This window comes from Phalacrocorax carbo, chromosome 12 (genome assembly GCF_963921805.1).
Source record: "Phalacrocorax carbo chromosome 12, bPhaCar2.1, whole genome shotgun sequence".
NCBI classification, from domain to species: Eukaryota; Metazoa; Chordata; class Aves; order Suliformes; family Phalacrocoracidae; genus Phalacrocorax; species Phalacrocorax carbo.
In genome coordinates, this window is record NC_087524.1 from 18,298,242 (window position 1) to 18,321,047 (window position 22,806).

At 36.8% G+C, this 22,806-nt stretch overlaps 1 protein-coding gene across 7 annotated transcripts in view; it reads left to right on the plus strand.

Moving 5' to 3' along the window:
* The window catches only part of PLEKHA1 (pleckstrin homology domain containing A1), a 37,673-nt gene extending 15,146 nt beyond the window's left edge, over positions 1 to 22,527 (plus strand). For 2 of the 7 annotated variants that reach the window (XM_064464327.1, XM_064464328.1), the window contains 11 exons: positions 1,743 to 1,799; positions 3,683 to 3,728; positions 5,603 to 5,700; positions 8,320 to 8,451; positions 10,099 to 10,242; positions 11,251 to 11,319; positions 14,461 to 14,525; positions 15,341 to 15,404; positions 16,641 to 16,758; positions 17,869 to 17,909; positions 20,033 to 22,527. In XM_064464327.1, coding sequence (XP_064320397.1) covers positions 1,743 to 1,799; positions 3,683 to 3,728; positions 5,603 to 5,700; positions 8,320 to 8,451; positions 10,099 to 10,242; positions 11,251 to 11,319; positions 14,461 to 14,525; positions 15,341 to 15,404; positions 16,641 to 16,758; positions 17,869 to 17,909; positions 20,033 to 20,362 — 1,164 coding nt within the window. In that variant the 3' untranslated portion in view covers positions 20,363 to 22,527. Of the gene's footprint in view, positions 1 to 1,742; positions 1,800 to 3,682; positions 3,729 to 5,602; positions 5,701 to 8,319; positions 8,452 to 10,098; positions 10,243 to 11,250; positions 11,320 to 14,460; positions 14,526 to 15,340; positions 15,405 to 16,640; positions 16,759 to 17,868; positions 17,940 to 20,032 lie in introns of all 7 variants that reach the window. The other 5 variants (XM_064464330.1, XM_064464331.1, XM_064464332.1 and 2 more) reach the window with 5 other exon arrangements.
* The last annotated feature ends 279 nt before the right edge of the window (positions 22,528 to 22,806 follow it).

Here is a 22,806-nt window from a genome sequence, read left to right on the forward strand (position 1 = left end):
AAGACCACAGTTAAAATGCAGTAGAAGGCTACTGTTCAAAGGAACCAATGAAAAAATAATTACATGATATTTAGTTCAATAAATGACTTGTGACTGAAGCATTCAGAAGCTCTTACTGAGGAGAAAAAAGAAATAACTTCTAGAAATAAGAGATGTCAAACATTTGTTCTCAGTGAGTGATAAGAAGCAGTTCTTTTTTTCACTTTCTCCTGTGATATAACCAGGCAAAAATGTGAAATGCCCTAAATTGCAGGTCATCGGAAGTTTTAAGACTGATATTTTCAGTGAACACCTCTTAAAGCTTTTAGTTTAGGCTTTCTTATCTCTTTTTTTAATGTTATAGTTCATGCACAAATGAAGGGCTGCCTTGCAAAGGGCAAGCTGAAGCTTCTTGGCTTTCTTCAACTGCTGCTTTAGTTTTGAAGAACTATGGAGCTTTCATAAAGCCACTGTGTGGAGACCATTCTTAATCCCTGAAGCAATGAAACTCTTCATACAGAATGAGTTTACCATGTGTACAGAACTTTACTGGGCCCTTTGTTGCTGACAAAAGTGCTCTCTTTGTGTCTGTGAAAATCAGTTCAGCTGTTCAAAGAGATCACATTTTTAAGTCCACCATTAACCACATGTTATTATCCTAATATAAAGATTATGAAACTGGTGTGGGCTGGGATCAAAATAATTCTGATAAAGTAAAACTTAAATTTATTTAATTTCAGTGTTACCAGTCTATAGTAAACCTAACCTACTTCTTACCTTTGAAATATGAATGGAGTATAAACCAATTATTTGTCTGTTTTTCTGACTGTGGGTAGCATTAGGCTCCTCTTGGTGATGTACAAGTTCATAAGGCATATGGAATAATGAAGGGCACTTTAGCTGGGGAAAGGATCAGTGAGCAGGTGCAGTACCATCCTTATGGTCTCCAGGGATGCCTGTAGTGGGAAGAATGATACTCTGACACAAGGGGCCATTTTGAAAGTAAAAATTGTAATGGAAAAAAGTATGTGGAAAACAATGCTCTATGTAAAGGAATAAAGTCAGGAAGACAGTTTCATCAGAAACAGTTACTAAAAAAGTTAACCATGGTTTGTGATGCTCGGTTCTTTAACTTGTATTCCTAGGCTACTAGCTGATTGAGGATAGTAATGTAAACGCTAAGACTAGTGTGCTAAGTAAGGATATAAAAACAACGAATAGCTCCTTTTTGGATTATAAATATACTTAGGCCTAACTGCAACTTTAGGAAGTATCATGGTCTTTCCCTACAATAACTTCAATATTAAATGATAAGACTGATTTTTCAATCTATTTTGGAAAATACATGGGACAGCCTTTGAAGTATTTGACATAATAGATGAATGTCATTTCTTGTCCCTTCCGCCTGCTCTGGTCAAAATACATAAGATGCCAACATCTGTTAAGGAAAAAGTATTCTTTCCAAATTTCCTGGATGTAGACCTGCAAGAATCCTTTTTCCTCTAGTAAAATACATAAACCTCTGAAACAATTACTATTTATATTGTTTCTAGCAGTCTTTCTGGTTTTAGTTGATTAACAGATGTGTGTGTATAATAAACAAGTAGTTTAGATCCTGTTTCCAGTATACATTGTGTATTGTCTGTAAAAACACATAGGATTTTCTTTTTGCTTGTGGAATTGAGTTATTTGCTTTTTATGCGTAAACACTGACTGGTAGTAGAGTAAACTAGTTTCACTTTGTAACATATGATTTGTTTCAGAATCTTCCCTCTGGATCTCCACCTGTTGGAGTCATTAAACTCACCTATATTTCAAAGGTAAGATATTAGGTTGCTGAGTTTTGGTGATAACTACCAAGGGCCACTTCTGAAAGCCTCAACTTGAGACAATTTTGAAAGCCTCTTTTGTAGTGCATGGGAAGCTGTTTGCTTGCAGGCTACTCCTGACTTTTGAAGTCTTTTAACACTTCTCTAATAGTGTCAGATTAAAATAAGAACAGACCAACTACCGTGTTGTCTAGGTTTGTTCTGCGATTTCAAATGGCAGCTCTTTGTGCTGCATAGATTTAACATCTCTGAACTGTGTTTCAGTTCTTTGAGTATTTGAATTCCAGTTAGTCTTGGAGAAAAGACAGGCCATTTATGAAGTGGAACATGTCTTTGGGTGTGATAGTCTACAAGTAATAATGATCTTAATAGATGGAACAGAAAAATTTCTAGAAAATACTTGGTTCATTACACTCTATATACAGTCACTTCCAAATATGTCAGAAAGAAAATTGTGAACTAAGAAAGTCTCCACAGTTAAATTTGTACCAGACACTGCATTAACAGATAAGTGGAGAAAAACAATTGACCTTCTCTTGTCTTCCTGCTTGTTTCTCATCCTTCCTTTGCCTTTCTTGTTGTCATACTACATCTTCCCACCTTCCTTGTGTTTTTTTTTTTGGTTTTGGTGTGGTTTTTTTGTCTGGTTTTGGTTTTTTTATTGATGTAAAAAGGTATCATTGGTGCTGGTTGCATCATGAGTCATAAAATGTCCTGAGCTAGAAGGGACCCACAAGGATCATCAAGTCCAACACCTGTCCCTGCACAGGACAACCCCAAATTCACACCATATCTCTGAGGGCCTTGGCCAAGTGCTGCTTGAATATTGCCAGGATGGTGCTGTGATGCCTCCCTGGGGAGCCTGTTCCAGGGCTCCACCACCCTCTGGGGGAAGAACCTTCCCCTAATGCCCAGCCTAACCCTCCCCTGGCACATCTCCCTGCCATTCCCTCGGGCGCTGGCGTTGGTCACCAGAGAGCAGAGATCAGTGCCTGCCCCTCCTCCTGCCCTCGGGAGGGAGCTGCAGAGTGCCATGAGGGCTGCCCTCAGCCTCCTCTGCTCCAGGCTGAACAAACCAAGTGACTTTAGCTGTTCCTCGTATGGTTTCTAGTACAGAAATGTCTGTGGAGACCTGCTTATGTCGTTCCTGGTTTCCTTCTTCCATGCTTACTTTGCCCCAAACCTAATAGTTGTGATGTTAAGAAATCTGAAATCTTGTACCACAATTTTAATGGGAGCAGGGGGTGGTCACCTGTGCCTTTGCACCTGCATGCACCTTTGTAGGCAGCTCAAGTGTACTTCCTATGCAGAGACTCGGTCTAGCTTTCCATAGTTGTAGTTATGTAGTATGTCGGTTTTGTTTCTGGCCCAGAAAAAAAGGGTTTTGATGTGAGAGATTGCTTTGCCTTCTCCCCCACCCTTGATAGAAGTACTCTGTAATGTAAAAATGGCAACGTCTCTCTCAGGGCACCCGCTTCTCCCCTCCCTCGGTGCTGCAACGTTGTAGACATGAAAACCAAAAGATGAACCAAAATACAACTTATGTCCATGACAGTATGAAATGTCCTTGAATTTTTAGTTCAGTTGAGACGTAGAACTTCAAAATGATAGTAGAAGTGTTATGTTTCTAGATTTCAACGTTTGTCTGGTAATGAATCCTTAAATTTAAGGAATAGAACATATGGCTTAAACTGCCTTCTTACCACAGGCTGCACATCTTGAACTGAATTTTTTTCTTATATCTGTATATCTTTATACCTAACAAGCTTACTATGTTGTTAATCTTCATTCAGCCACTTGAAAGAAGAAAGATTTCTGATATCTGATGTATGTTTTGTATTCAGTGTTACGTATAATCTTAATTTCCCTACTAGGTTAGCGATGCAACTAAGCTAAGGCCAAAGGCAGAATTCTGTTTTGGTAAGTTCTTGCATGTGATGTGTGCATCAAATACATTTCTTCAGAAATTTGAAACAAAGATAATGCTGCAATTCTGTTACTAGATACAGCTGGTAGTGTATGTTTTCAAAAAATAGCTTGTACTCACTGTTCTTTAGTATGAGGGAAATATTGACTTCTTCGTAAGTTGTTTTTGTGGCTTTTCATATTGCAGCTTAAAGAAGAGTAGGTAAGAGCTGTTTTTCAGATGTGTGAAATTTTTGAGACATTAATAAGCTCACCAAATGATGGGTGTTTTCAGAAACATGGCACGCCTGTCAGCTATGAAGACAAGTAATTTAACTATTTTAATCTGCATTACTGAAAGAAGAGTTGATTTAATTGATTTTAAAAATACTGTCAGCCAATGCTCTTATATTAAATTTCAGCCTCTATTGGTGCCCCAAAGAAAAAGAACTTGCTTGGGGTACCTTCTAGGTTTCTTGACACTTAAATTTGTTTAAACTTGAGTAAAGCTTTAGATAATCATGAAAGTCCCTAATGGTCTTTTTTTTTAGAATTTTTTAATGTAATTTGTCCAGAATTTACCATAATTCCAGATTAATTTTTTTACAAGCAATTGACATTCACAAAAGTATATGTAGAGACTGGAATCACCCTCTGCTCTGTTCATGAGTAACCATTCTTTATGGCTACATTCAGCTAAGGGTTTTAGCTCAGGTGAAGATACTGAAAATGCCTGAAGGTTTTATGACAATTGGTTAAGGTGTCCTTTGCCATGTGCAGTGTTGTACAGGCCCAGAGAACGCAGGTCCACCAGACTTGTGCAGTCTCTGTGTTGGAGCTCATGAAACACTTGGTAAATCACCCCATGTGTAAGGCTCCAGGGATTCTGGAGTAGTACCTGGCACGTCAGTTCAGTGTTTCAGTCAACTCATTATATAGTTCTGTATTTTGAATTTATATTTGCATCTAATGTTTGCTTCAAACCATCCACTTTGGGCAGAAAGATGAAAAAGGAGTAAAAAGTATCTGTTTCCGGCACGTGTTTGCTGTTAGCGATGACCTGAAGAACTGTTATGTTATAGGTAGAGCAGTGAAATCTGTTCAATGCTTCAAAGTTCTGGGAAGGTTTTAGTCACTGTTAACCTCAAAACTAATTCCAGTTGGAGTTCTTAGAATTTGTGAGAAGAATAGACGTGATTTTTTTCTTCCCTGATACACAGACTATGTTTGTCCTTTTTGGACAGAGGTATGCTAGGTGTTACCAGGTACTAAAAATATGCTTTTCCTGCCAAGTCACTAAAGTGAAATAATATTTTATGTTCTGGGTACTTCAAAGTTGTTTGGTCCTGAGCATCATATACTTAGTAATCAATACTGATTTTTCCACCAATTAAAAAAAAAAAAATAAATCCATGATCATAGTCATTTTAATGAGTTTGTCGTAAAGGATAACAGATACTGCTCAGAGGATTAGAAGGAGAAACTGTAGACGTCTCCAAGTATAAAACTTTGTGGCTCCGGGAATTTGAGAAAAGGGAAATGGAGCTGTAGAAAATTCTGATAAAATTCAAGGCTTTATTATGTAACGTTAAACTGGGCTGTAGTTAGCTCTATATATAGCTTATATATTATATAATAAAATGCTATGTAATAAAAATAATTTCACAAATTCTGTGTGATGCCCTGTAAGTGGAGAGCTTAAAAAGAATAGTTTATTTAGAATAAAGCAAGCCCATCAGGTGGATGTATGTATCTTGAGATGACTTTCTAAAAAGAAATGGAGAGCTTAAGTATTTCAACTGGACTTTCCATCTGCAGTCTTTTTATGATGGTGTTAAGCTTGTTCTTAAATTTCAGTGTTGTTAACTTTTCATAATGGTTTTTAACAGTTATGAATGCAGGGATGAGAAAATACTTTCTACAAGCCAATGATCAGCAGGACCTAGTCGAATGGGTAAATGTTCTGAACAAAGCTACCAAAATCACAGTAAGTGGTTTCATTGCTACTTACCAATGCTTTCAAATGGTGACTGTCTCAAGGTGCTTAAATGTAACCTTTGCCTCCAGTTTTTATGCTAAAGTGTCTCTATCTCTATAACCAAGTCTTGGCTTGGCTTTCCAAGACTTGGAGAAGCTGTACGAAACTCCCACTAAACTTGAGTTTAATTTACTTTTTGCTTTAGATATTGGATAAAAATGTGATTAACTTTTTATTACAGGAGGTTTCTAATAATTTAAAACTAGCCATACACATTTAATATTAATTGAAATATCCAGAAGATAATTGTAAGCAATGGAAGGATACACATATGTTCGCCTCGTGTTAAAAGTTTATATTTCTTAATGTATCACTAAAATAGTGAGCAAACACATCATGCCACGTTCCAAAAGCACTCTCCTCATTTCAGGTAACATCCATTCAAAGAAACATTAATGCATTTTTCTTATAAGTGTTAAATGACTCTTCTGGTTTATACCAGGACAGCTTGTTATCACATGATAGAAAAACCCATGCATATTAGTTCAGTTGTTTAAGGAGGCAGAAGTTATGGTTTTGTTTTGTCTCCCATTTTGGGGAAGTGATGACATGAACCGTTTTGTGAGCATACCCTTACAAAGAAGGGGTTCTGAGCATGGATGTGTGCACATTTGTATTTGTTGTCAGTAACTTGTTCATTTTTAAGTCTTCTAAGGGTGTTTCCATAAGTTTGCATTGTTTTAATGTAATCCTTTCTTTGGAGTTATAAAAATGTTACTACTAATAATAAATTAAAAAAACCCAGCAACACAAGGCCTTTTCACGTGGGTGTTTCATAAGGAGGACACACCACAACCAGGCTTGAATTGTTTCCAGTTGAAAAAATAGAGTGAATAAAGAATTAATTGCATCAAATTAGAATTTAGTCTGAAAGCTGTTTATCATATGTTTAATTTGCATTGTAAATGGCTGGTGAAATCATTAGCATTTTTTGACTTTGAAGGAACAAGCCTTTGAACTGTTCAGAGGTTATTTAGTATGGCTAATTATTTAATCAAATAAATAATTCAGTTAACTTTCGTATGAGCATTACTTGCTGTAGATTGTAATTGGCCAAGATTTGTTGCATTTTTCATTACTCTGAGTGCTTATAATTTAAAAATAATTATAAAAACTATGAACCTTTGCAGTCTAGCACATTGTGTACCTGTTTGAGTACTGTTTGAAAATGCATTCATATGAGATGTAGTTTGTGGGTTTGGTCTGTAACATTTTAAGTAGGAGTCTGATGGCTGAAGCCCTTACCCATGAGGCTGTAGCTGCAAGCCCCTTCTCTTGAAAGGCTGAAGCCAATGATCTGTGTGCACTAGGAGAATGTCTCATCCTTCACTGCCAGACTTGGCTGTGAATGGAGTCACCTCTTACCTGTGCTAGCGAAGCTGGGCATTATGCAAGGCAATGGGGATGGTGGAAGTGAGAGAATGAGCCTGAGGCCACAGCTGAGTGAGCTGCTGAGTGCCACCTTCACTTGGCTAGGAGGAAGCTGTCCTAGGCTGATATTAGTGCTCTCAGGACTGTTTGTACTTCTTTGCAGGCTGGGCTTTTTTGTAAAATAAGCAGTCCTGGGTGTAGTAACTAGAATCACAGCAGACTATAAAGTAGCTTTGGTTTTGTCTAGATTAGTTCAACTTCAAGTTTTGAATGTGCCAGTCGTGCATGGTAATTCAGTGTGTAAAGACAACTTGTGTGTCCTTCTTTGAAGGAATTTGGATGTCCTGTGCAAATATCCAGTAGGTTGCTGGCTAAGATATTTTGGGCTGGCACACTTGGTCTCTTCTTGTTGAAGTCACTTCAAATTTACTATATTAACATTAGGGGTGAAAGGACATTATAAATGAAAATGTCTTAGGTGGCCAGTTAGTGCATTTCTCAGGTTGCAGATGTTTACTACTTGCACAAACTCAGAAATCTGAGTAAACTTTAGATCAAAACACTTATTGGGGAAATTAAATTCCCATGGTGTTTCAATTGCTTTAGTTCCACATTTGAGTGAATTATTTAATATTTAATGATAGTTAGAAGTAGGTATTCAGGGTCATTTTGGACAGAATTTAGCAATATATGTAGGATTCATGGAGGCAGTACACACAGTCTTCATGCCAAGTATTGAAATGCAAGTGTGAATGTCATACTGGTCAGGCATCCTATTTGACAAGTCTCAGTGCTGTAGCCCTGTGTTCATGGCCTTAGTGTGCCAGCTGTGTAGGAACTGGGGCACCCCAGTCTAAAGCACTTATTACTAAAACTGAAAGCAAGTGAAAAATAACAAACCAGTTCTTGACAAATATGCAGTGCTTTTTGAAGATCAAGTATAGCACTTATGGCAAAGCTGGGAACTGATTTTTAGGTTTCAGGGGACCTGGTGGAATGTCTTCAATGGCACCAGTTTTCTTCTGAGAACCAAAGCGTAGCCGTTGCAACAAATTTTCATGTGAGCTATTTCTAGCCTTTTACAATTAGAGAATGCTTGTTAAATCCCACTGAGGACAAGTTAAAGATTCTTGAGAAATAACAAGGGCTTTTTTAGGTCTTCATAAAACTTAGTTAATTATCATATTCTGCTTTCAGGTACCAAAGCAGTCAGATCCTCTCTGTCAAATGGATAATGCAAATCGTCAAGCTGAAAGCCCAGGTGGAAAGAAGCAAGTCTCTTACAGGACAGAAATTGTTGGTGGTGTTCCTATCATTACACCTACCCAGGTAACACCCTTAGAACAAGTGAGCTATTATTTGATAGCTGAAGCTTTGTTTGACAGGTGTGAGTAAGTTGATATATCAAGATATAGCTGTCAGCTTCTTGCCGTGCTCAGAGGACTTATACTTTGATGTGCACCTTTTATTGACACTGACTGGGTGTCTTGATGATTTCATTCCCTTTATACAAGTTTATAGATAATTATACGAGAGACTAAAGAATTACTTGAGTATTGATTTTTGCTCACAGATATCAGTTAGTATGCTGAAAACATCTTTTTGTGTGTGTGAAATGAATTGTCGGTGTTAACAGTGCCGAAGTTCTGTCTTTTTAACTGCTAGAAGCGTGCAAAAAAAAGGGGTGATTAAGTCAGCTGTTTGTATATATGCTATGTTATTAGAGGTAGTAAGAAGGACAGCAGATTAAACTCTTGCAGAAGGGCCTTACGAAGTGGCATGTGTGGACAAACAAGATAACAAGTGAAAGTGAAAATCAATCTGTTGTAAAGGATTCTGGGAAAAAAAATCCAAGCTTTTATAGAAAATACTAGATTGTGAAATAACAATTTCCACTTGAGTGAGAGGTAAGAGTTAGTCACACCATGAAAACATCATCTCGGTGTTCAGTAACAGTGGTGGAAAAACCCGACATATATTAGAAGTTACTAGAAAAAGAATTACGAGCAAAACAGAAAACATCCTTGTTGCTGTAAAAATCCTGTCTTTGACCAGACCTTGATTACTGTGCCCAGTTTTGTTCTCATCTTAAAAATTAGAACTGGAAAAGTTCAGAGAGATTTTTCAAGGATGATTGGTCCATGTGGAATGATCTCCATATGAGGAACAATTGAGTAAGCTAGTACTCTTCCGTGTGAAAAAGAATAACTAAAGGAGGATGTAAGAGCTCTACAAAATCAGGATTGGCAGGAGTGGATGGTGTGAACTGTCTTTTCCACTATGGGAGCTATGGGCTTTTAAACAAAGCTAATGGTGTAACCAGATGAAACAAAGGGAAGGGGTTCTTCTTTCAGTAAGTAGCAAAGCATAAGGTATTCCTTGCCAAAAGGTGGATGCAAGAAACCTTCCAGAGTCTGAGAGAATGAATGGACAAGTTTGTGGAAGCAGAATCTATGCAGCGTTAAAGATATAGACCTGTATCTGCTTCTGGAAGTTCCTTGAGCTGAAAATAGTTACAGATTGGAATTAATATCATGTAAATGACATGCATAGACATGAACTGCATTTAAAAAGCTGGTGAATTCTGATGTGTCTTACGGTCCTAGAAATAGCTTTTTCTTTGCTGTGGCCACTTCTAGTGTTTTGCCCTCAAAGCCATATTATGAGTTTGCATTAAATACATGCATATATCTTGGGTTTAGGTCTGTAACATTCTTCGCTGAGTGTCTGTCAATATTGTTGGGGAATACTCATCACTTTAGTTTCTAAATGGAGCTTGCAAGTACTCAGCCAGGGCCCTTGGAGAGTCTCAGTCATTGTCTCTAGAAATCAGTTGAAATAGCTTATCCTTTCAAACAAATTGGAAATGGGATTTGTGAGTGTGGAATGATACAACTATTTCCTACTATAATGAGTATAGTTCTTTGACCTTTAGAAAAGATGGAGAGTATTCTGAACTTCCCTGCTTCTTTCTAGAAAGAAGAAACCAATGAGTGTGGTGAAGGGGGTGATAGGAATTATTTGAAACGGTCACAGAGTCACCTTCCTTATTTTACTGCTAAGCATCCCCCAGATAATGCTGTTATCAAAGCTGGCTACTGTGTAAAACAAGGAGCAGTGGTAAGTATTTGAGATGTGTTTCATTAATCAAGAACAAAGGTCCTAAGGTGGTAGTTGTACTTACCACATAGATGATTTAAAAAAAACCAAACACAAGAAAACACCCCCAAAACCCCTAAACATAATCACCAGTAACTTTAGCATTAATATTACGGATGGCTAAAGATAAAACTTATCCTCCAGTAACATGTAACTTACGTCTGTATTACTACTTTCCATTTCTTTCTTCAGTGTTATGTTGTTGATGTTTTGGAGAGAAGTTGTGTGCGCAGAGACTCACATTATGGTTAGCACATGCAACTAGGAATTCTTCTACAGTTTGGTAGAGGCCCTTATTTTGCTTACTAGGAGCATCTAAAGGCAGAAGTTCAATATTTGCGTGCTTTTTAAATCACTAAAATGTTTAGAAAAAGCTAATTTTTCAGTCCAGAGGAAGAATTGTACAACTTAGACTGATTAACACAAGTGAAATGATTCACGTGATGCCTGGCTAAAAGAGGGAATAGATAGTTCAGATTAAGCAAGATAAGCACGCTTCGTGAGTTCTCAGAGTCGTTTTATTTTGGATTATGAAGCTGCTTTTTGTGACATTCCATTTCTAACTAAAAATAAACTAGAAACCTTTAATGCACTGTCTTTTAACATTTCTTATGTGGTATTTGTGCTGCTGAGTTGCTACAATTTCAGTGGAGACTGAAAAATTCTCATAGAAGAAAACAGTAGCTTCCAGAATTTTTTACTTTTGCAGTTAAAAAAAAAAATAATTGGGCAGGGTCCTGCAGAATTATTTTGGGGGCACTATATACATACACACAACACACATCAATAAATATGTGTAACATATAGAAAGTATAATTATTCGTCTATAATATTTATAAACATGAATTATACAATATTGTAATTATAAATATAAACTAGAATTATAAATACATTAATAACAACATGCAAGTATGTTTGTGTTTTATATTTTTATAAAATTATAGATAAATATTTATTTTCCTTTAACAGATGAAGAACTGGAAGAGAAGATACTTTCAGTTAGATGAAAACACAATAGGGTATTTCAAGTCTGAACTGGTAAGTTTCCAAATGTGTGTTATTTTCCAGTTATATTTGCAGGAAAATACAAAAATATGCTTGTATTTAAAAAATCCGCTGCACTGCTCCTGCAACTCTTAGCTCTGTACTGTAATAACTTTTCATGATTGGGAAGAATAAAAAATTAATAGGGTGGCTGTTAACATGTGCTACAGTCTTCTGTTTGAGAACCTGTCTGTAGGGCACTGAAGAACGATAATAGAATATATTCTACAAACACCCTGATTTTTGTATTAGTATCTTATGTCACTTTGTAGTCACATAAAATTAATTGTGTTCCTGAAACAGCTGATCTTTATGGAGAGAGACAAAACTGTAATCCTGCAATTCTTAATTTAAAGTTTGAATTCTGGGGTGTTTTATCATACAAATTATGGGATCTTTTCCCACACACGTGTTTTGCCAGGGTAGCCAAGACAGGCAAAGAACTCTGCTGTTCAGAATCAACACTTCTAGAGTATGTTTTGGTTTCATGATCTTCTCCACTCATCATTCTTAAACCTTTTGACCAGTTTTGACCAAATGTTAAGTGCCTTCAGGCTTTGCTTAAAAATGAAGTGCCTGGTACTGGAGACAGTCTGCTTTCCTCAAAAAGGAATCCCACACTTAGGTACAGATTTTTCTCATGTTTATTAAGGAATGAAGTCTGAGTTGTATTGTGTTATAAGGGAAAATTGAGTTTACAGGCCGACTGTAAGATGTAAAATGTCAAGAACCCAAATTTCAGGCTGTTTCTGAATAGAACTTTTGCTTTACTTTTAAGGAGCAGGAGTTTAATAGCAGGAGTTTGATCTTGCATCATTTTTGTTAAAGTGTCAGCATAACACAGTTCTGACTCATTGGCTATAATAAACCCTCTATTAAAAAAATCTGAGCGCAGATTGCGCACGAGCAAATTCTAACTCAGTGAGGAATTGTACTGTGTGAGAGTATACTTGAAAGATGGTAAAATGCACACTTCTAGTGTTTCATCGTGCTCCTTTCCAGTTTAACTATTTTGAAAAATATGAAGTACTGTAGTGCCCTCTATTCTTCAGGCTCATGTTCCCTTGCTGCAGCTGCAGGAAGGTACTGGACTGACCAGCTGGCAGACAACTGGGAAGTAGCTCCTACTTCTTCACAATTTTTAGTGAAATTAGGTTTTTTCCATTTTAAGAGGGTCATCCCTCTTATTTTCAGGGAAATAAGTACTGAGTAGAGAATATAGTGTCCTTTTATTGGACTATAGTGGTTAATCAAAGAATTGCATAGTTAGAAACCTAGTCATGATAATCTTGTTTCATGTAGTTTTTTTAAGCAGTTAGGGTCTGCCTTGTCTGAAATGTACATGTTGGAGAGACACTTAATCTAAACTGAAAAGGGCAAAACTTTCAGAGTGCAGCCCACCAAAAAGAAAACAGCTACAACCATATGTCCATCAGACTTTTTTTTGTCTCCTACAAACCCAAAAAGTGTAAAGTGCTCCATTCTGAAGACTTCAAGTGGTGAATGATTTCTTTCAGCAATGTGTGGGATCTCCATTTCCTTAATAATCTCCTGTTCCTAATGAGAGTAATACAAAGATAGGAAAAGAAGTCCAATAGCGATTGTCATGCCTTTGTGGTTAAGAAGGCTATGGCATGGAAGTTGTATTCAGCTATTGTAGCACCAGACTTCTAATTCTGGAAAACTGCTTTCTATTGGACTTCAGTTCCCAATAGCTACAGTCAAGTATGGCTCTTCCTTGAAGTTAGTTTGTCTTGGCAGCTAGCCTGCTCACCAGTACTTCAAATGACTCTTACTGGATATCTTTGTGTTGTTGCATCTGTAGAAATATACCTGAGTTCTCTGCGCTCCAATGTTAAAAAAAAAAAAAATTTTTTTTAAATTGAAAAATGTATAGATTCTAGGGATTTTTTTTTTGTGGTTTGCTGTTGTGTTGTCATCCCTGCCTCCCCCCAGTGACCTCCCCTTTCCAGTTTGAGGAAGAGCCCACGTCAATCTTCAGATGGAACATAGTAGAATACAGGCAATATCAGACTTGGAAAATTACTATTTCTGAGCTGAGGTTCTCCCCGCAACAGGTGTCTGTTCCAGGGATGATCCTGCAGTTCACATTTGATGTATTACTTTGAAAGCTCTGTTGTAATAGATAAGTGAACCTAGGGAGAGCGGGGGGGAAGAGGGGTAAAATAACTGAAAACATTGAGTTTTAAACTCTACATTTTATTTGCTATAGAGACAAGTAATCTAATGAAAACTGACATTTGAGCGTTGTTATATTTGGGTGACATTTCCTGTTTGCCATGACAACATAAATCTCTTCAGTTTCTATTACATATACTGTAGAGAAAGTAGCCATTCCAGAGCTGACAGCTTTTGTTTTGTCTGTAAGCTGAAGCCAGCTGAAGTAGTCCTTTGCAGCATTATTTAAAGAAAATGCACTAGGAGGTAAAAGAAGTTGTTGTTTGTTTGTGTTCTACTGCAACAACCACAGGAAAATAATGTGTGACATTACGTTGTTATGGCAAAAGTAAAAGTATTTCTGTTTGAATGTTCTCACTTTTTTCCTGTTCTGTGAAACTTAGAACTATAACACTTAGTTTTGTTATGGTAACAGAATTTTCATATGCTTTAAGAATACTTGTGCTTTTACAGGTTCTAGTATGATTGACTGCTTTGGATTATTTTTAACTGTATTGAGTATAGGATACAATTAATCTTATTTAAAGCCAAGTCATGCAGTACCATTAACAAAGCATCTTGTATTGTAGCATTTCATAGCAAATTAATATAATCATGGTTTTACTGAAATAAGCTGCTTGAGGCCAGATTCAGTCTTCTGATCTAGTTAGGGGAAGGGAATGGGGTGGTTCTCTCCATTACGGTATGGTAAATGAATGGTTTGGGGGTTTTTTGCTTCCTGATTTTTGATGCCTCTTCATTGTAAGTGCCATGGTTGGTTTAACACTTACAAAAGCAAATTAAAGTTTGGTTGACATCACCTTTAGTATAAGTGATTGCCTTAAGTCTCATTTACATAAGTCTGCTGCTGTCAGCTGTCCTGACCTCTGGCTTTTTGAATATGTTCTAGTTGTTAGATATATTCTACTTGAATATTTTTGCTTTTTTTTTTTTCAGGAAAAGGAGCCTCTCAGGGTTATACCACTTAAGGAGGTCCATAAAGTTCAGGAATGCAAACAAAGGTGAGAAGAGAAGCACTGATGTGGTTACATGGGATGTAGTTCATTGCTTCGTCATGGCTAGACTGCTCACTGGAAACAATGGAGAACTTCATTAATAAACTTCGGTTATGTATGTGTGATACTACTTACAGGACAGCAAGTAGTTTGGTGCATAGAAGTGGTTTTGAGTGTTCGGCATTAGTGTGCATTTCAAACTAGTAGCATTCAGTAGAATGTAAGTGCATTGGAAAAGGGTGCAACAAAGGAGTATCATGCAGTCATGTGTTAGAGATGCATGGGTGCAGTCTGAAGCAGCAATTTTAGGAGTCTCTATTCTGCTTATATAATCTCTATACCTTTAGAGGGCATCACCTCCTGCTAAATGTCTGGATTTAGATGAGAACACACTTCCTCCTGCTGTTTCCCTCCCACCAGATGGCAATCTACAAAAGAACTAATTGCCTTGGTAGTAGTTGGGGTTTTTTTAGCAGGCTACTACTTAGGAGGAATACTTTGCAAAGATATAATAAAATATAAATGTGAAATTTTACACAAATTTGACCAGAAGGATAAATATTTTTAAACTTAATATGATTTGGTTTACAATGTGCCAATTAAATACGTACATAGTAGTGCGCATGCCAGTGGTAAACTAAAGAGTCTTAAGGTAAGTAAGAGATGCTGATTTTCCTTTTCTACTTGGTATTTACCAGAAAAAAGTAGACTGTTAAAGAAATGCAAAGGTCTTAAGACAACAAATGCTCTGGTTCTCTGCACATCCTACAGTCTTTTTTAAATGTACATGCTGTTGAAGTATTTTTGTGTTTCACTTCCAGTGATATAATGATGAGAGACAATCTCTTTGAAATTGTAACAACTTCTCGAACCTTTTATGTACAGGTAATTTCTTCTTTAAACTTTGGGCAAAATGAGGAGACTGCCATAGTCAAAGCAAAGAAGCATTGCTGGTCTGAAGTTGTATTTATCTATGCCATGATTTTCAGAAGGAGTGTGATCTTTGTTATGTTTCAGAGATGTATATAAGAAATATTCCTCAACAGCAACTGTTATGTTGGTGGTGTATGAAAGCAATAAACAATAAATCCTTGTGATTTTTTTGCATTTGGGTCTTAAAAATATGTAGGATTACCTCAATACTTTAAATCTTTTCTTTTGAAGTACTGAATTTTTATGTATTGAGTTCTTAGATTCAAGTTAGCTGCCACATTAAAATAGTTACTGAAGTATAGCAACACTTTGATTTCAGTACCTATTTGGTGATATGTATCCATATGCACTTTACTTGCTGCATCCTCACCATGTTATCTTTTAAATGTTTGGATATAATGCAAATCAAAGGCTTGTTTTTCCTGTCTCTGTGAGAATGTGATGCTTCTAGTACTGGAAATAATTTTTAGTTTCTCTTGTAAGATTAGAAAAGCCTGTATAGTCTAATACCAGCAGTGGTGCCAGATGCTGAGTTATGAGCTAGCCTATAGCTGAACAGAATTAAGTGACATGTTGCAGATGTTTATTAAACTAGTACATCCACCCAGCAAGAAAGGTGCAACCTAGTTAGGAGATAGCTTTAGCTTTTTATCTCTCTTTATCCCAGATATGTACACCCTTGGTATTTGTTGTTAATCTATTGCATCTTTGTTGGATTGTTCTACATAAATGTACAGCCGACCCCCACTAGACTGATTTTTATTTTACTGTAACTCTTCAGTAAACACCTCCATAGAAGTAAAGTGCAACAGTGACTGAAAAATACAGAAGTTATGTCATTGGCCACAGTCTGCTAAGAGGGGTCAGCAGATCTCCTGTAAGAATTTGTCGGTGCTTTAATTTTTTGTTTGTTGGAAGTAAAAATTTGAGACTAGAGGATGCAAATAGTATAAAAATACTTATTTCTTGCATATTATATAACTACATGCATATAATAGTAAATTCAGGGTAAGATTTTAAGAAATGTCTGGGTTAAGAACTGGAAAGTTCTTAAGTTTGCGAAGAACTATGGCTTTAAATAACAAACTGCTAAAGTCGGGTAAGGCTGTCATTTTAATGTAGGTGGTCAGGACACTGGGAAAGTTGAGACGTGATTATGTTAAATATAATGTGTATTGTTTGATCCAGGCGGACAGTCCAGAAGACATGCACAGTTGGATAAAAGCAATTTCTGGGGCCATTGTAGCACAGCGGGGACCTGGAAGATCAGCAGCTTCCGTATGTTGTTCTGAACCTCAGAGAAAATGTGATTAGTTGATGTTCACTTGTGCACCTGAACTTGTAGTTTTTCCCATTTCGCCTGTCCTCTATCCTGTCCTGTAGTAACGTGGCATCTTTGCATGAACTTTCATAGACCGGCATAAAATATTTTGCATTTTTAATTGAGCACTTATCTTAGTCTTACATGTGTGTAACTTTATGTGCATTGTATTGTCTTGAACACATAGATACTGCAAGTGCTAACCTAGAAAAGCTCTTCTGAGTTCAGTATGATCTCTGTCACTGTGCTGCTAGTAGTTTGGAAGTAAAATTTAAACACTTTAATTCCTGCGAGGTGTTTCTGCTAATTGCTGAATTTTTGCAATCAAATTACGATATCCTAATTTGTTTTTAACAACTCTCACAAGTAAATTGTCATTCTCTATTTTTGATAGCTTATGGTATATGCAGATACGGATTCAAATTTAAAGTAACTTTTCCAAGAGATCTCTGCTCGCATGAATTAGTTTTTGCTGTTGGAAAGGTAGTGTGACACCATCTAGCATTACTGAACTGAGGCACTGTGACAAATCTTAATATTTGTGAAGCCATGTGGATGCCAAGATTTTGTACATACTTGCATTTAAAAGGTATTAAATGTTCAGTATGAGGTACGTAACTTGCAAATAGTGAAGGCTACTGTAGTGTCGCAGTGTCACCAAGTATGTCCAGATTTAACAAATGGAATACTTCACAGTTCAGGTGTTGCAAGCTATGGTTTTCACCTTCTGACTACAGGATGTTTTGTAATAAGCTGAATATATCATTGCCCCTGTAATCTGAAATCTAGTTTAAATCTGGCTTTTGACTACACATTTGCATTGTGTTTCTGTTAACTCAATCTGAGCTCTCTATTTTTTGCAGCTGGGAGCTGCTTCATGCTTTTAAGTAGAACTTCCTACTACAAATGTTGTTTCTTTTTGGGGGAATGAAAATATGCAGATAACTTTTTTCTTTGTGTATGCTTTTTGTTTTTTTGTGGGGCTAACTGAGCAATCTAGCTATTACTGTCTGCATCACTTCTTTCTTTTTCCCTCTTTTCTCTTCTTTCCCCAAGTATAGGTTACTCTAATCTTAGCTTTGCACTGTGTTCCAGATGCGGCAGGCCAGAAGGCTGTCGAATCCTTGTATACAGAGGTATACATCAAGAACTGGTGAATGCAGCACGTATGTGGGCTCTCATGTAAACCCTGCCCTCTTAACAGAGGGCTAGCACTAGAGACTAATTTGCACTATACAAAACTAAAAATAATGCTACCTCTTGTCATTACCGTTACTGAAAACTAACTCAAACTACATCATTCACTTACAGGTTTGCACTGTTTTTTCTTACATTTAAAATAATTGGAAACTAAAAATGGCAAAAACATGTATTTATACTTCAAAGCGTACTATGTATCTAAACGTAAGTTATGTGATGTTTTAATAGGAAAGTATTAAAACTAATTTGCATGAGAGTTCATATTTCCACTGTACTTTACACTTTTTGAAACTGCAAAGGCAAAATTAAATTTAAGCTACCCACGAACTAATACAGATGCGTGCACACAAAAAATGCACATCATAACTCTAGTAATTGGAAGGATTATGTAGCCTGATTTGCATGGCTTCTAAGTCTCTGCATGGAATTAATATTTCAATGTAGAAGCATTATGTACAATCAGTATACTGTCAAAGCAGTACACCTTAGGAGTGATTCAGCAGCATAGCCTCTTAACTGTGAAATTACAGTCAGTGTGGGTAGTAAAATCTGAGTATCTTTCAGTTTAATTTAGCAAAAAGTTTGTTGTAGAGATCTTGTCCTAATATCCCTTACGTTTGTCCTAGTTGTTGAACTAAAATTACTAATAAAAATAGTAGGTAAACCGCTGAATCATATGTTCTCCTAAAGCAAATATTTTTCTTACAGTGGAGTATCAAGTCCGTTATGAAATAGGCAGTGTAAATAATGTGAAATACTTCACTGAAATTGAACACAAAACTGAACTCCAAAAAGTTGCACAGCTCCTTCACCCAATAATATTAGCGAATACGTAAAAAGTAATACAGTAGTACTTGGTGGAATCTGATATGACATGAATTCATAAATTTAATCATAACATTCTAAAAGAAACTTGGAAAACCGCGATGAAAAAAGTATTTCATTTAGGATGTATATTTGCATCTTGGACACACATCTGTGATGTTTTTTTGCTAACAAATGTGCTCGAAAAGTGACTTGATTCATGTACATGTGCATTCGCAGGTTTCCTTAGTTCATGTACTAACACTGGTGATGGCAGAAGTGGCAGCAGCTGCAGCTCCTAATGCACGCAGAGTGAAGTATTCGCTGCATCATCGCACACTATTTTGGTCATACCATTTGACACTGTATCCAGTGCTGTTTTAGATATCTCTAGGCATTTGAGCTGTCCTTACAGAACTGATAGATAGGATGCAGAACCTGAGGAGTGTTTTGGTCTGAAGATACAGCTGTAAGTCAGGCAGGATATCCCAGGGCATCTGAAATGGCACTCTGTGCCTATGGTTTAGACACCTAAATCATTCCTAGGTAGTCTGGGAACATGCGTCTATCAGTAAGTAAATGGTGGAAGACTGTTTTCACAGTATCAATTTAATAAAGTTATGTAAAGGTCAATGGAATGGCAGTTTACAATAATAAACACAAAATAACTTGACAGTTAGAAGGAATAGCCTAAAGATCGTTTCTTTCCTAGGTCTGTTAACCTTGGAAACAGTCTTGATAGCATGAAATAGTTACTGGTTTTGCTTGGTCCCTGGAACAAAATGGGGAGATTGGTACCCCAAGAAGTGGGAACAGTAAAATGTGCATTACTTCAGGATTTAGGATATGAGTGCCTGATCCGTATGAATACATTTGAACACATCTTTCGTTTGGAAAGATGTCACTTTCAATGGCCTTTAAAGCGTGAATCTTCAAAAGGTTACTTAGCATCTTAGGAAAATAAGAAGCTTCAATTTGCTGGACTATACTATAAAGTCTAAAGAGCTGCTGAGCTTGATTTGAGAAATTTAATTTCCTCAAATGAAGAAACTGATGTTGCTGTCACATACTGCTGTAAGGTCACACTTAATACACTGCCTTGAGAAAAGCAACTGCCTCCTGCTGCTGTGGCTGATGCTTTGCTTTGTGTATTTTCTGTCTTGATTATTTTTTTTTTTTCTGAGAGCGAAATCTGAACTGCATCTTTCCAACATGATGTCAGTGACTTCATCTGACACGTGATCTTCTTTTCCAGGAGCATACCGAGTCTTCTTCCGAACCCAACCATGCTCTCCGTTCTGCCATCCCAGCCCCAGCCACCTCACATTCCGCAGCCGCTCACGGCAGCACTGTGGTCCCAAACCCTCATGCCAAATACCCTGCCTTGGAGAAGCGAGGATTTCACGAATCTTTTACCAAGGCCAAGCCAGGGAGCTACAAGATCCAGGTTGTCGCTCCAAGAGAATCAACTTCCAAAGTGACTGAACGGAGCCTCTCGGAACTCCAAAGTAAAAATGACACTCAGGAACAGGATCCTGGCCTTGTGGATCTGGATGATGCAAGCCTTCCAGTTAGTGATGTGTAGTGATGGAAGTGTTTGGAGAATGATCCATTTGTTCGGTCCTCTAATTTCCTTGCTTGGACTTTTAACCAAAGAAAATTACAGGAAATGAGAACAAAAATCTGGAACACTGATTTTTATATATATGTGTGTGTTTCTGTGCACACATGTGTATATATACTGTGTTTGTACATTGCCTTTTAGCTGAGGGTCAGAAACGGACCTTAGGCACTTTCTCAAAGCCTGATAGTAAATCACTTGCTAGGGAGGGGCCAAACTGCACAATTCAGAAGAAAAACAAAAAGACAAAACCAAAAAGGTACTTCTGCAAGTAAGCAAAGTACTAGCAACCTTTTCATTCCTAATCTGGCAAATTCAGTAAATTTACAACTAATGCTATGTTGTGGAGAACTTACTGCCAACAAATGTGATTATTTAATTTTATTTTGAACTACAGTAAGATTTTAGGCATAGATGAGAATTGTTTCTCTCCATGACTTTCAGATACCAGGAAATGCACAAAATGTCTCTTCTGTTCCTTAGGATCAACAGTGTTAACTGATTCGTTACCAGAACAAGAGTTCTGAACGCCCTTGAAATTCTAATCATGGTGCTGTAAAATTCCCACTCAAATACTATTTTGACTAGTCAGCCTATTTGTGACGTGCTCCTAAAGGTGGGTCATAACTTTTTGCACATCTGGATATTAACGGACTGCATGTAATGGTGTTTTGGAGGGGGAAGAAGAGAAATTGGACTTTTGAATTTGAACACTTCAGATCTGTTGACCTACGTAAGGTTTATTTTGTGTTACATTGGGCTTTGCAGCAATCATTTTTCTTAAATGTCTAAACATATCACTCAATTACTGTTTTTTGAGAATGGTTTTCTTATCAGTGTTTTGCGAACAGTTCTCATTTCTATATCAATCAGTGGAAGACCTCCTTGTTCAGTTTTGTCGTTATTGGTACTGAACTGTACATAGTCATGCAATAGTGGCCTTTAACTTTTGGTGCACTAATAATCTTAAGTGCCTGTGGTTTTTTCATGTTGTTGAAACACTTTTGGGTTAGTTATGTACACAAACCATTCTTAATGGTTTTGAACATTGGCTTGGGGTTGCTCTGAATAGCATAGTTTGAAGCAGCTATTTAAAATAGAAAACTTGTGCTAGGGGTACCAGACTTCTGGTATTGTACCTACTAGCTGTGCAATATATGTTTTGAAAAAAATGGGTGTGTGTAGTTTGTGTACACTGTGTTATGTGGCTTCAGTGATGCCAATGAAAAGAACCTTTACATTTCAAATATTGGATTACGTTATGTACTTTTCATTGGTTTTGAAAAACGCTTGCTTTAATCAAAACCCCACAAAATCTCATGCTGCTGTGTATTGTGATTCAAGCTGTCCAGCTTTGATACCTTTTTTGTCTACTGTAACCTAAGATACATATCAAACAAGTCAATTTTCTCTCCAGCTTCCAAACTGACTTCCTATTTGAGAGATATGGACGGCTTTACCACAATAATTTGTTGATCCAAGGATAGAATAATTGGTCTCATACAAGAATGAAATATAGTCTAATTTCAGAACCTGAAAGTATATCAGCACCTTCTTTTTTCTTATAATCCATAAGCTAACTAAACACTGTCTTAAGACAGTGGTGTTTGTAAATGACTGGTTTTGTTTGAGTGTTTAGATTATATGTGAAAACTAGCACAGAATTGGAAGTTACTGTAAATGTCTGAACTAGTATTGTAGGTTTTAACTCCTATAAAGATTAAACAGTAGCTCTTTAAAAGCTTATTTTTTCACAAGTACATTTTGTGTGGAAGACACTTTGCATTGAAATATTTTTACTGTTGTCTAATATCTTTTCACTTCTGGTACAGCTTTCACACTGCATGTTCATTTTATTACATTTTATTATTGGCAATTTTACATGTTGGGTGGAGGTAAAGCAGCTCCAGTATGAGACTTACAAAAAGGGGGGGGTGGGGGGAGAGAAAGAACTACTGTTGTAGTTCGCTAGCATAGGGAAGTATTTGTGGTTGGTCATTGTCATGGTCTCCTATTTATCAGTGCTTTTATAAATCTATGAAAATCGTTAAATTATTTTCAAAAATGCTGTAAATATGTCACATTTAAACTGTCAGTAAACAGTTTGAGTAACTTGAAATAACACCTGACTGAGTTTCCTTTGTGTGTTAAATATTTTATCATAATAATATTCCCTTTTTAGCATATAAGAGGTCAGATTATCTCTTATCCAGCTTAATTCTTCAAATCTGATGAGGTTGTGTTCCCTAAGAAAGAAATCGAGCAGAATGAGCTGGTTTCTCTTTTACTGTTCTTGGTTTCTTATGTGGAATTTTTAGACGTTCTTCAGGGGAAGTCGATCAGGCTTCTTTTTAATCAATGGAAGGCAAGAGATTATGCATAGTAAAGTTAACCACTTGGAAACACTC